Consider the following 13,792-nt stretch of genomic DNA (forward strand, 5'->3'; position numbering starts at 1 on the left):
GCTGGTTTGAATCCGGTTCAGATGGGGTCTTCCTGTGTGGAGTCTGCATGTTCTCCCCGTGTTTTCTCCAGGTGCTCCGGCTTCATCTCACAAACACATGCAGATTAGGGGTTGTGTAGATTGGAGACTACACACAAGCTGCTGCTGCTTCAGCCTCTGGATCCTCAGGACACAGCTCAGCCTCCGTCCACACACACTGTCCTCTTCACACTCACCTTCACTCAGACCCCCACCAGCTGTTGAGAGAAGAAGACATCAGTGTTCCAGAGACTCACTTCATCAGCTGTGAGTCAGTGATGCAGCACATCCAGTAGAAAGAGCAGCAGGGACTTCAGTCCTGTTCAGAGGTGGAGCAGCTTCCTCTCTGCTTCATGTTCACGTGTTGGAATGAACACGCTAAGAGCTAAGTGTGTTTCCTCTGCATGTCAAAGTGCAGAGTGGACACCTGAGAGGTGGATTTACTGCTGTTACAGGTGAAGACATGTTTCACTGTGTGTTGATGAACATCTGCTTCTGACAAACTGGGACCAGATGAGACAGATGGACCTCAGCAGAGGTTCTGCTCTGTATAAAGAGCTCCTGGTTACCATGGTGATGAGGAGAGGCTTCAGTCCCACTGATCTCAGAGCTGTGACAAAGATCCACCTGATCAGTTCTTCACTGATGAAGTGAGAGAACAAACTGTCTCAGATCAGATGAAGACGACACCGTCTCTGTTCCTCGTGTGAGGCTGTCAGCTGTGGTCCAGCTTGTGTCAGTTACAGCGCCCCCTGGTGGCATTTGGTAAAAATATATTACGTGACCACGACATAATAACGTGTGAACGAGATAAATAACTCGAGGCCACGAGATCTGAATCTGTTGTTTACGAACAAGACGAGTGGACGAGAAGAAGATTCTTGATGAGAAACGTTTGAATCCCAGGATGTGACACACACTGTCTCACTGTCTCTGAGGACACACTGTCTCACTGTCTCTGAGGACACACACTGTCTTACTGTCTCTGAGGACACACACTGTCTCACTGTCTCTGAGGACACTCACTGTCTCTGAGGACACACACTGTCTCACTGACTCTGAGGACACTCACTGTCTCACTGTCTCTGAGGACACACACTGTCTCACTGTCTCTGAGGACACACACTTACTCTGAGGACACACACTGACTCACTGTCTCTGAGGACACACACCGTCTCACTGTCTCTGAGGACACACACTGTCTCACTGTCTCTGAGGACACACACTGTCTCTGAGGACACACACTGTCTCACTGTCTCTGAGGACACACACTGTGGTGGACAGCTCTGACATCACTCCTCAATAGAAACACATGGACCTATCTTCAGGAAGCTGACTGAGTGCATCTGGTGTTTTGGTGACAGGATGAGTCTGGAGAGATTGAGATGTTCTGGGTGAGTTAGAGATCAACTGAACCAACCAGACGTGGATTTAAACTTCCCTTATCCGTCCCTTTAAGGAGAGTGTGCACCACACAACAGTGGAGAGTCACTGTGGTCAGTGGGCGGAGCTTCAATACGGGTTGATCTCCAACTTAACCTGGAGCAGGTTAGCCGTTCATCAGAAGTTACCATGGTGATTTACCTCGTTAAGAAGTGGACGAGCTTCGTAGGACTGAAAAAACTAAACCTGAAGTTAACCTGATAACCACAAATCCTGCTTGGTAGCACAGACCCTGGATCTGTGATACTGACTGTGTTTAGTAACATACTGATGAAAGCAGCGTGGACTGACTCCAACCATCTACTGACCTCAGAGTCTCCAGTCGACAGGTTGGACTCTGCTGTAGATCAAGCAGCTCCTTCACTCCTGAGTCCTGCAGGTCGTTGAACCTCAGATCCAGTTCTCTCAGATGAGAGGGGTTTGACCTCAGAGCTGAAGCCAGAGAAGAACAGCTGATCTCTGACAGTCTGCAGCTCCACAACCTGGATAAAGAATAAAACTGAACTGTAAATTAAACTGAGTTCATGTGTGAAAATAACATACACATATTCATGTCACACAGACTCATAACATGGAAGATAAATATGAAATCAGACATGTTGGACTAAAAACGAGTCCTGATTCAGTACAAATAGATTATTTGGACCCGGTCTCTGTCCTGCAGATCAGTTTAGGAAATCCAGAACTAAACTCAGTGTTTTAACAAGTAGCTGAATATTTAAAATGTCACAGATTAATGAATGAATGGATTCAAGTTATGTATGAAGAGGAATTATGTTAAATTAGAATTAAATGAGATAAATTGTGTATAAATACTGTTTTATAGATATGAGATCTACAAAAGTCAGTCAGTGAACTGACCTCAGAGTCTCCAGTCGACAGGTTGGACTCTGTAGAAAACCACACAGCTCCTTCACTCCTGAGTCCTGCAGGTTGTTGAAGCTCAGATCCAGTTCTCTCAGATGAGAGGGGTTTGACCTCAGAGCTGAAGCCAGAGAAGAACAGATGATCTCTGACAGACTGCATCTCCTCAACCTGGATAAAGAAATATGAATATTAGAATGTGTCCTCCTGTTGTTGTGGATCGTCATCATGTCAACACAGACTCTCAACATGCTGCTGACCTCAGTCCAGTCTGTGACCTGAAGATAAATATCAGATCAGACATGTTGGACCATTGTTTCATTCATCAGCTTCTTCTCTGTGTTGGTCACTGAGCAGGTTTGTGTAATTAAACACTGTTTAAAGTCGGGATGGCTCCTGACAGTCACTTCCTGTTTGTTTCTATACTTATCAACTGTCCAACGTGTTTCAATAAGAACGTGTCTTATTTTGAAAACTTGAGGAGGACGAGTGCTCGGCCTCAGTCCACATGTTATTTACTGACACTTTCTTAGTGATCAGGAGCAGGTGAGTGCAGGTGAATGGAGTTGATGAGGTGGACGTGACTGACAGGCTGGGTGAGGGACAGATGACTGAGGGACAGTGAGCAGAGCAGAACTGAGACAATTTAAATAAATAATGACCCAATAAGAAAGAATGTCTGAAAAGTGAACAAGGATTTAAGGACCTCAGAGTCTCCAGTCGACAGTTTGGACTCTCCAGTCCAGAACACAGTGACTTCACTCCTGAGTCCTGCAGCTCGTTGTCACTCAGATCCAGTTCTCTCAGATGTGAGGGGTCTGACTTCAGAGCTGAGGCCAAGACTTCCCACTGAGTCTCTGAGAGTCCACAACGACCGAGTCTGTAATTAAAGAAAATATCAAATCTGTGAGAATTAAATCAGAAAACACAACATTCATACAAAACGTGATCATGTGACCCTCACCCTGGTAAATCCCCTTTTTGTTAAAAACTCCTCAAGAGAATCCTTTCAGATTTGGTCCAAGCGTTCATTCAGACTAACAGAGGAACTCATTAGATTCAGGTGGTCAAAGGTCAAAGGTCAAGGTCACAGAACATGTTCATGGCCTCTTGAACATGATGTCTCAAGTCTGTCTTTAGGGGATTTCTTCACATTTTGACTCAAAGATAAACTGATTAGATCTGATCTCCATGTCTTTGGGTTTGTGGAGGAAGCTGGAGAACCCAGAGAAAACCCTGCAGACACCAGGAGAACCTCCTCCTCACAGAAAGGCTGCACTAACAGTGTTGACCACTGCAACACCATGCTGCCCCAACAATGAGAACCATTTAACACTGAGTGTATTTGAAGAACGACTCATCTCCACTGATTGAACATGTTATTGATCATGTCTGGACTCACACAGCCTTCCTGCAGTTCCTCATAGCTGGGATCAGTCTCCGTCGACCCTGGTCTGATGTGTTGAACGTCTCCAGGTACAACACATCCAGAACCTTCTCTGACATCTGCAGCATGTAGGCCAGAGCTGAGCAGTGGATCTCAGAGAGTTTCTCCTTTGATCTGTTCTCTGACGTCAGGAACTGTTTCATCCGCTGATGAACTGAGTGGTCGTTCATCTCAGTCAGACAGTGGAAGATGTTGATGCTTCTGTCAGGAGAAATGTGATCAGTATCGATCTCCTTCAGGTTGTTGATGACTCTCTGGATGATCTCTGGATGGTTCCCTGTCCGACCCAGCAGGCCTCCTAAGACTCTCTGGTTGGACTCCAGACTGAGGCCGTGAAGGAAGCGAACAAACAGGTCCAGATGACCATTTGTACTGGCTAGGGATTTCTCCATGTTTGTCTTCAGGAGGTCATTCAGGGAGAAGGTACTGCCTGTGTTCCCATATGTTCCCAAGAAGTTGTTGAGTTCTTCTCTGTTCCTCTTGGTGTAACAGTGGAATATGTAGACTGCAGCCAGAAACTCCTGAACGCTCAGATGAACAAAGCAGTAGACTGATTTCTGGAAGATCACACACTCTCTTCTGAAGATCTCAGTACAAACTCCTGAGTACACTGAGGCCTCTGTGACATTAAGACCACACCGCTCCAGGTCTGCTTGGTAGAACATGATGTTTCCTTCCTCCAGATGTTTAAGTGCCAGCCTCCCCAGCTTCAGAAGAACGTCCCTGTCAACCTCCGTCAGCTGCTGTGGAGTCGTCTCATGTCCCTCACCGTACTTGTTGTTCTTCCTCTTTGTCTGAACCAGCAGGAAGTGTGAGTACAGGTCAGTCAGGGTCTTGGGCAGCTCTCCTCTCTGGTCTGTGGTCAACATGTGCTCCAGAACTGTAGCACTGATCCAGCAGAAGACTGGGATTTGACACATGATGTGGAGGCTCCTGGACGTCTTGATGTGTGAGATGATTCTGCTGCACAGCTCTTCATCACTGAATCTCCTCCTGAAGTACTCCTCCTTCTGGGCGTCAGTGAAGCCTCGTACTTCTGTGACCCTGTCAACACATGCAGGAGGGATCTGATTGGCTGCCGCAGGTCTGGAGGTTATCCAGACGAGAGCCGAGGGAAGCAGATTCCCCCGGATGAGGTTTGTCAGCAGCACGTTGACTGATGACCTCTGTGTGACATCAGACACAAGCTCCCTGTGGTTGAAGTCCAGAGAAAGTCTGCTTTCATCCAGGCCGTCAAAGATGAACAAAGGTTTACAGACAGCGAGCGTCTCGGCCGTGAGCTTCTGTAACGCTGGATGGAAAACACGGAGCAGCGTGAGAAGACTGTGCTGCTGGTCCTTCACCAGGTTCAGCTCCCTGAACGAAAGCACAGTCAGCAGACCCACATCTTGGTTTTCTAAACCCTCTGCCCAGTCCAGAGTGAACTTCTGCACCGAGAAGGTTTTTCCAACGCCAGCGACGCCGTTGGTCAGGACGACTCTGATGCTGCTCTGCTTGTCAGTTGAGGCTTTAAAGATGTCGTGGCACTTGATGGGAGTGTCGTGGAGGATCTTCTTCTTGGAAGCCGTCTCAAGCTGCCTCACCTCATGTTGAGTATTAACCTCTTCACTCTGTCCCTCTGTGATGTAGAGCTCAGTGTAGATCCTGTTGAGGAGGGTTCTACTTCCTGTTTCATCAGTTCCTTCAGTCACATGTTCACATCTCCTCCTCACACTGAGCTTATGTTCATCTAAAACCTCCTGCAGACCACGATCTGCTGAAAGACAAGAAACAATGTCAGAGACAGAGAATCTGAGAATCTGCTGATTGTTTTCATCAGATACAGAAAAACTACAGAAAATAAAAGCTTTTTAACTTTGTGCTTTTATAACGATGTTAAATGTTGATGCTGTATGAAGGAACAAAATAAAACCACATGTGCTGTTGTCAGAAGTGAAGACATCAGCAGACACATGTACAGTGCTGCTCTGACCGGCTGTCTGAGCTCCAGCTCCTGTCCTGGATCTTTGTCCACACTGGGGACAGGAGGAGTCTCCTGAAGAGCCAGACTGGTCCCAGTATGAGGTGATGCACTGTCTGCAGAACCAGTGTCCACAGCTGGTGGAGACTGAATCCTTCAGGACGTCCTGACACGAAGCACAGCAGGACGACTGCTCCTCCTCAGAAACATGACTCCTCTTCCTCTCTCTGTGAAGACATTTCCTGATAACTCACATGTCCCAGTCACAGGTTGTCATTACTTCTGTCAAGGAGGTTTTGTTTTCACCCAGTATGTTTGTGTGTTGGTTGGTTCGTTAGTGGGATTATAAAAAACGACAGATTACCAGTAAACTTGGTGGAAGGTTGTGGTCTGTGAACCAGAGCGGGGGGGGGGGGGGTTCCTCTTACACAGACATGCTCAGAGGACTGATGTTTACCAGTGTGTGGAATTTGGTGCAGATCCAAATCAAAATGAGTCTCTAGTGAATCTCAAAGTGGTTTCATAAGGAGCGTGTTGGTTCTTGGTGGAGGTCTGAGCTCTTTGAGTGATTCTGAGAGATTAGTCACCAACTTCAATGAAGCTGTGTCCTAATGCAGGGGCCACACTAGAGGAAACTAAATCCTCTTCAGAGCAGGTCACAGTAGAAACAGTCTCTTACTCTGTGTGTGAGGGTCCAGGTTCATTACTGAAGTTTAGAGGATGTCTCATGGACATGTCACTCTTCAGAGACACACAGCTGGACCCTGGAGACTCTGCTCTCAGTCTGTGGTCCTGACCTCTGCAAACACAAACATGTTTTTATTCAGAACACATCATTCACTGGTTCATTCTCTGAGGATTCAGTTTGGAGGTTCACATGTTTGGAGCAGGTCTCTTACTTTGTGTGTGAGGGTCCAACTTGCTCTGAATTGTCCGCGTCCATGTTACACCGGGCCGGCTGCGGCTCAGTTGTGGTTCAGGCCACGCTGCTCTTCTAGATGTTCAAGGTCTGGTCTGTTTCCTTCTCGTCCTGCGCTCAGTTTACAGCAGAACACAGTGAAATGATCTTTCTCACCAGTTTCAATGTTTATCTGTTGAAAACGTCACAAACAAAATTATTTGCAACACTTCCTGTAGCCTAACCATTTCCAAATAAAAGCACTCCAGCGTTTCTGTCGACTGAATCAATTCATTCATTTTTTAAATAGGCTCTCTCTCTCTCTGTCTCTCTCTCTCTCTCTCGCTCTCTCTCTCTCTCTCTCTCTCGCTCTCTCTCTCTCTCTCTCTCTCTCTCTCTCTCGCTCTCTCTCTCTCTCTCTCTCTCTCTCTCTCTCTCGCTCTCTCTCTCTCTCTCTCTCTCGCTCTCTCTCTCTCTCTCTCTCTCTCTCTCTCTCACTCTCTCTCTCTCTCTCTCTCTCTCTCCTGACAGGTGACCTCAGGAAGCCTCCATTATTTTTGGATACAAATTTCAGTCAATCACTTAATTTATTCAGCCAGTTTCAACCATTTCATTGAGAACATTATTAAATTAATAATACGAATTATATATTTTAGGGTACCAGCCAATAAGGGTATGGAGGTATACTATTGTACAAGTACAATAATAAAGTTCCTTTCATGTAATATTGGTTTATGTCATTTGTAAATCCACCAATAAACCTGCATAGCCATAAACAAACGTTGAATAAAAATGTATTTTTGCAGCTTGAGCATTTCCTGATCTACACTCAGACCAATCAACTCCATTAAAGTGAATGAATACAAGCTTGTAAAAGTTCATGTGTCCTTCAACCCCCTGCCACTAAGAGAAGGAAACTCAACATCTCGTATCATGTTCACGTCATAAAGTTCAAATTCAATAAAATGAATTACTGACCTTTATACTACCGTTCAAAAGTTTGGGGTCACTTAGAAATGTCCTTATTTTTCAAAGAAAAGCACTGTTTTTTTCAATGAAGATAACATTAAATTAATCAGAAATACACTCTATACATTGTTAATGTGGTAAATGACTATTCTAGGTGGAAACGTCTGGTTTTTAATGAAATATCTACATAGGTGTATCGAGGCCCATTTCCAGCAACTATCACTCCAGTGTTCTAATGGTACATTGTGTTTGCTAATCGCTTTAGAAGACTAATGGATGATTAGAAAACCCTTGAAAACCCTTGTGCAATGATGTTAGCACAGCTGAAAACTGTTTTGCTGGTGAGAGAAGCTATAGAACTGGCCTTCCTTTGAGCTAGTTGAGTATCTGGAGCATCACATGTGTGGGTTCTCTCAAAATGGCCAGAAGAAGAGAACTTTCATGTGAAACTCGCCAGTCTATTCTTGTTCTTAGAAATGAAGGCTATTCCATGTGAGAAATTGCGAAGAAACTGAAAATGTCCTACAACGGTGTGTACTACTCCCTTCAGAGAACAGCACAAACGGGCTCTAACCAGAGTAGAAAGAGAAGTGGGAGGCCCCGGTGCACAACTCAGCAAGAAGACAAGTATATTAGAGTCTCTAGTTTGAGAAATAGACGCCTCACAGGTCCTCAACTGGCAGCTTCTTTAAATGGTACCCGCAAAACGCCAGTGTCAACGTCTACAGGGAAGAGGCGACTCCGGGATGCTGGCCTTCTAGGCAGAGTGGCAAAGAAAAAGCCATATCTGAGACTGGACAATAAAAAGAAAAGATTGATATGGGCAAAAGAACACAGACATTGGACAGAGGAAGATTGGAAAAAAGTGTTATGGACAGACGAATCAAAGTTTGAGGTGTTTGGATCACACAGAAGAACATTTGTGAGACGCAGAACAGGTGAAAAGATGCTGGAAGAGTGCCTGACGCCATCTGTCAAGCATGGTGGAGGTCATGTGATGGTCTGGGGCTGCTTTGGTGCTGGTAAAGTGGGAGATTTGTACAAGGTAAAAGGGATTTTAAATAAGGAAGGCTATCACTCCATTTTGCAACGCCATGCCATACCCTGTGGACAGCGCTTGATTGGAGCCAATTTCCTCCTACAACAGGACAATGACCCAAAGCCCACCTCCACATTATGCAAGAAGTATTTAGGGAAGAAGCAGGCAGCTGGTATGCTGTCTGTAATGGAGTGGCCAGCGCAGTCACCAGATCTCAACCCCATTGAGCTGTTGTGGGAGCAGCTTGACCGTATGGTACGCAAGAAGTGCCCATCAAGCCAATCCAACTTGTGGGAGGGGCTTCAGGAAGCGGGGGGGGGGGGGGGGGGGGGGGGGGGGGGGGGGGGGGGATTTCTACAGATTACCTCAACAAATTAACAGCTAGAATGCCAAAGGTCTGCAATGCTGTAACTGCTGCAAATGGAGCATTCTTTGACGAAAGCAAAGTTTGAAGAACAAAATTAATATTTCAAATAAAAATCATTATTTCTAACCTTGTCAATGTCTTGACTATATTTTCGATTCATTTTGCAACTCATTTGATAAATAAAAGTGTGAGTTTTCATGGAAAACACGAAATTGTCTGGGTGACCCCAAACTTTTGAACGGTAGTGTATATATATGTGTGTGTGTGTGTGTGTGTGTGTGTGTGTGTGTGTGTGTGTGTGTGTGTACCTGGCTCTGCAGGTCGATGTTCCTCACACCTCAGCCAGTGAGTCCAGAGCTTTACTGGGATCCACAGTGAAGACTCTCCACTGGTTGGTGACCACTGCTGTAACGTATGATTGTGAAAACACGTTCTGTTATTAAACACTTGATGAACAGATGTGATGAAGATAAAAAGTGAAACTGTGAGTTAACTCTGTTAATTAGTCCTTTGAAGGCTCTTTGTTCCAGACCTGCTGTTCACATCTGTCTCTGGGGATCCAGTGAAAAACACAGTCACTGACTGTAAAATAATATGAATGAATAATATAAATGTTGCTGAACACTCACCAGCCTCAGACTTCACGTCTCCTCCGTCTGCTCCTTGTTGTTAGAACAAGTCTGAACACTTTCACTTTCACTGGCTGCTCCATCCGCTCTGCAGTTACTGGAAATCACATGACTCTGTGTGTGTGTGAGTGTGTGTGTGTGTGTGTGTGTGTGTGTGTGTGTGTGTGTGTGCGTGTGTGCGTGTGTGTGTGTGTGTGCGTGTGTGCGTGAGTGTGTGTGTGTGTGTGTGTGAGTGTGAGTGTGTGTGTGTGTGTGTGTGTGTGTGTGTGTGTGTGTGTGTGCGTGTGTGCGTGAGTGTGTGTGTGTGTGTGTGTGAGTGTGAGTGTGTGTGTGTGTGTGTGTGTGTGTGTGTGTGTGTGTGTGTGTGTGCGTGTGTTCTAAAATTAAAACTGCTGTTTGTAACTTAACTCATGAAATATTTTTTACAGACATTAATAATAACAATAATAATGAATGTATATATATATATACATTCATTATTATTATTGTTATTAACTGTAACCACATCATGTGAACACGATGAAGACGTGTTTCCTTGCGATTGGTCTGATCCGTCAATAGTTTGTTAAAATGTGTAAAACTCCCAAACTGCTCAACTCCATCAAATGGAGCCTGAGCTCAAACCCATGTTTCCTCCTGTGATTTGAAGGTTGTTATATTTCGTGTTGGAGCTGAATGTGTGACTCCATCTGCAGAACTCTGCCACGTCATGTCACATTTACACAGTCCAGTCACAGTGTCTGCTTTATAGATCTAGAGAAATACAGCTGCATTGTGATGCATTATTTGACCGTTGTGTATTTCAATAATTGCTGAGATTTGCATCCCCTTCTTTTCTCTGACTAGACGAGTGTTCGATGTATAAAATGATCCAAGTAGAAACAGTCACAGTGTTTGACCACCAGGTGTCAGCAAAGAGCCAGAGTACCTGGCTGCAGACAACATGGTTTTCCCATCAAGTCTAAACTGGATTCACTGGAATTCCACCATAGAAACTACTTTCTATGAAAACAAAACATAAAACTGATGTGAGTGTAAATTCTATTTCACAGAAAACTTGACCAAAGCCTTGATCATCTTTTCATTGGATTGATTTGACATGTAAGTTGTCATCTAGTGTTTTATTCACATACAGTATAAAACAAGTTGATCTCAAAGCTTATTGGAGAATCGTGACGTTAAAAAAACAGTTTTTATTTGCTTCACAGAAAAACACACGTTTGTTTAAGTATAAACACAAAATACTAAACTCCAACACATGAAGGAAGAAAACCATAGAAAATAGAGTTCTTTAATATACATCGTCGTGAATAATAATTATTAGTTACATGGCAGAACTGATAAGATGCACATACCAGGTATTTTCAAGCAAGGTCCATTTCATGTGTGCGTCTCCACTCAGGCCTTTAATCCACCCACTGTAATAAGTATGAGGTCTAGATCTCATCAGTGTAGATCAGCAATACATAAATACATGTAGAAAAACTACAAGTTTACATGAAGCAGTAAACTGGGGGAGAGAGAGAGAGGGGGGGGGGGGCAGAGAGAGAGAGAGAGAGAGAGAGAGAGAGAGAGAGAGAGGGGGGGGGGGCAGAGAGAGAGAGAGAGAGAGAGAGAGAGAGGGGGGGCAGAGAGAGAGAGAGAGAGAGAGAGAGAGGGGGGGGGCAGAGAGAGAGAGAGAGGGGGGGGGGCAGAGAGAGAGAGAGGGGGGGGGGGGGGAGAGAGAGAGAGAGAGAGACAGAGAGACAGATTTTTTGATTTTTAAAACCTTTATTTTCAAAATTTTTACAAAACTACTGTCAATGTTTCCATGACAATAAGTGGATATGTACATTTCAGTTCAGAACAATATTAAAACCTACCTAGAAAATAATATTAAATATTAAAACATCGTCAATCACAGAACATATTACGTTATTAAAACACCACTGTTTGATGAAGCCATCCATGTTCTTCATTTCTTTAAAAAACCTAAAATCTACCCAGACTCTGGCCTTCAGCAGCGAGATAAAAACAGGAAGTGCTTCTTGTCCTGTCCTGTCCTCTACTCTGTTCTTCCTGCTGCTGTAGATGGACAGTTTGGCTTCTCCTACTATCCAGTTTAACAATTTCCACTTGCTAGGGTCTGATTTTCTATATCCAACTCCTAGGATGAAGGCAGTCTTACTCCACGGCTCATCAAACTGTTTAAAAACGTTCTGAAGTGTATTAAAAAGGTAACAGAGTCTTCTACAGTCATAAAAAGCATGAAAAACTGTCTCTGCTTCTCCACAAAATGGACAACTGCATTTGACTGTTGGGTTGATGATGGAAATAAAACTGTTGACCGCGATGGCACCGTGTAAAATCCTCCATTGCAGGTCACCAGTCCTTTTCCTCAACGGTGGTTTGTATAAAACCCTCCACACTGGTTTGACCTTGCTGTCCACATCCAGTCTTCTCCTCCACACCGTGTCAGTCCTCACATCCAGTTTGCTTCTGTTCAGGGTTAAAACACAACATTCATACATGGCTCTTCCTTTGGCTGTGTGCAGTTCTACCTGTTTCCAGTCCGTCTTATTTAAACAAGGTCCCGTGAGCCCGTCCAGATTCGGAGTAAAACCCAACTCTGGGAAAGGGTCGCTGTCGTCGGGGGTTTCTGTTCCAGTACCGTACTCCTGTAGCATCTTTACCTCCTCGTCTGTGAGTCTCTTCATCCATAAGTTTAAAATGTTTCCTGCCTGTCGCATGGACCTCTGTCCGATGAGGGAAGCCACAGCCGGGATGTCGGTCAGTCCAGGACCTGCTGCATCGACTATCTTCCTCAGGGTTACAGCTCCGGTGGTGCACAGCATGCTGGTGAGGCCTGGTGTCGAGCTGCTCTGGACATCCAGCCTGGCTCCGTTGATTAACGGCTCTTCCAACAGCCAGTGCAACGAGTTGACAGGTTCCAGCCTTTTCCATTTCAAAAGGTTCCATGTCTTAAAAAGTGACTGATAAAAAGGAGATAATCTGTAAAGTGTTAGAAGCTTAAAATCCATTAAGAACAGTGCCATGTCTAAACCCAGACCAGTTGTCCCCCTCAGGATGCTGCTTGTCACTTGTCTCCAAACAACATCCTGTGGACCTGTGAGATACTTCTGGATGAACTGTAATCTAAAAGTGGCTACCCTGCTTTGAATGTGCACCAGCCCTTGCCCCCCCTCCTCCTTTGGTAAAAACAACACACACTGGGGCACCCAGTGTAACCTGTCCCAAAAGAAATCTGTTAAAATGGTTTGTAGTTTTTGTGTGAGTCCTTTCGGTGGTTCCATGCAGGCGAGTCGATGCCACAGAGCAGAAGCTACCAGGTTGTTTATTATCAGTGTTCTGCCTCTGTATGATAACTGTGGCTTCAGCCATTTCCACTTGTTAAGTCTCCCTTGTATCTTCTCAGCCACCCCCTCCCAGTTCTTCTGAACTATGGACTCATTGCCGACATACACCCCCAGGTACTTGAGACCGTCTCTTCTCCACACCAACCCCCCGGCAGACTGGGTAGCCCCCCCTCCCAACTTCCAACTGCCAGCGCTTCACTTTTCCCCCAGTTCACTCTGGCAGCTGACACGGTTTTAAAATTACTGACAATGTTTCCGAGTTCTTGGATATCCTTCTGGTTTTTTACAAAGACGATGATGTCGTCTGCATATGCTGATAAAATGTGGCTCTTTTTTAAATCATTTAAAATCAACCCCTCAATGTTCGCTCTTATCTTATTTAGCATTGGTTCAATAGAAAGTGCGTATAACATCCCTGAGAGCGAGCAGCCCTGTCTCCCCCCCCTGTGCACTTTAAAAGGTGCACTCAGGCCTCCATTAATCTTCAGTACACTCTCAATGTCCTGATACAAAACCTTGATCATAGCTATGAGACATGGGCTGAGGCCGAACCTCTCCAGAGTCTTCCAGAGGTAAAGGTGCTCAACCCGGTCAAAAGCCTTTTCCTGGTCTGGAGAAATGAGACCAGTTTTTATGCCTAATGAACTAGAGAAGACCACAATATCCCGAATTAAGGACACATTGTCCAGGATAGACCTACCAGGCACACAGTAGGTCTGGTCTTGGTGAATCACTTCCTCCATCACCTCTCTCAGATGGTTTGCCAGCGCTTTGGAAAGGATCTTGTAATCCGTGCATAAGA

General features: G+C 45.1%; 1 protein-coding gene across 1 annotated transcript in view; it reads right to left on the reverse strand.

Annotated features, from left to right (window-relative positions):
- LOC117766615 overlaps nt 1-13,792 on the reverse strand; it is a 334,810-nt gene that overhangs the window by 28,892 nt on the left and 292,126 nt on the right. Inside the window, exon 6 of the mRNA XM_034593875.1 lies at nt 6,412-6,531. Coding sequence (XP_034449766.1) covers nt 6,412-6,531 — 120 coding nt within the window. The remainder of the gene's footprint in view (nt 1-6,411; nt 6,532-13,792) is intronic.

Source organism: Hippoglossus hippoglossus, chromosome 1, assembly GCF_009819705.1.
Source record: "Hippoglossus hippoglossus isolate fHipHip1 chromosome 1, fHipHip1.pri, whole genome shotgun sequence".
Classification (NCBI taxonomy): Eukaryota; Metazoa; Chordata; class Actinopteri; order Pleuronectiformes; family Pleuronectidae; genus Hippoglossus; species Hippoglossus hippoglossus.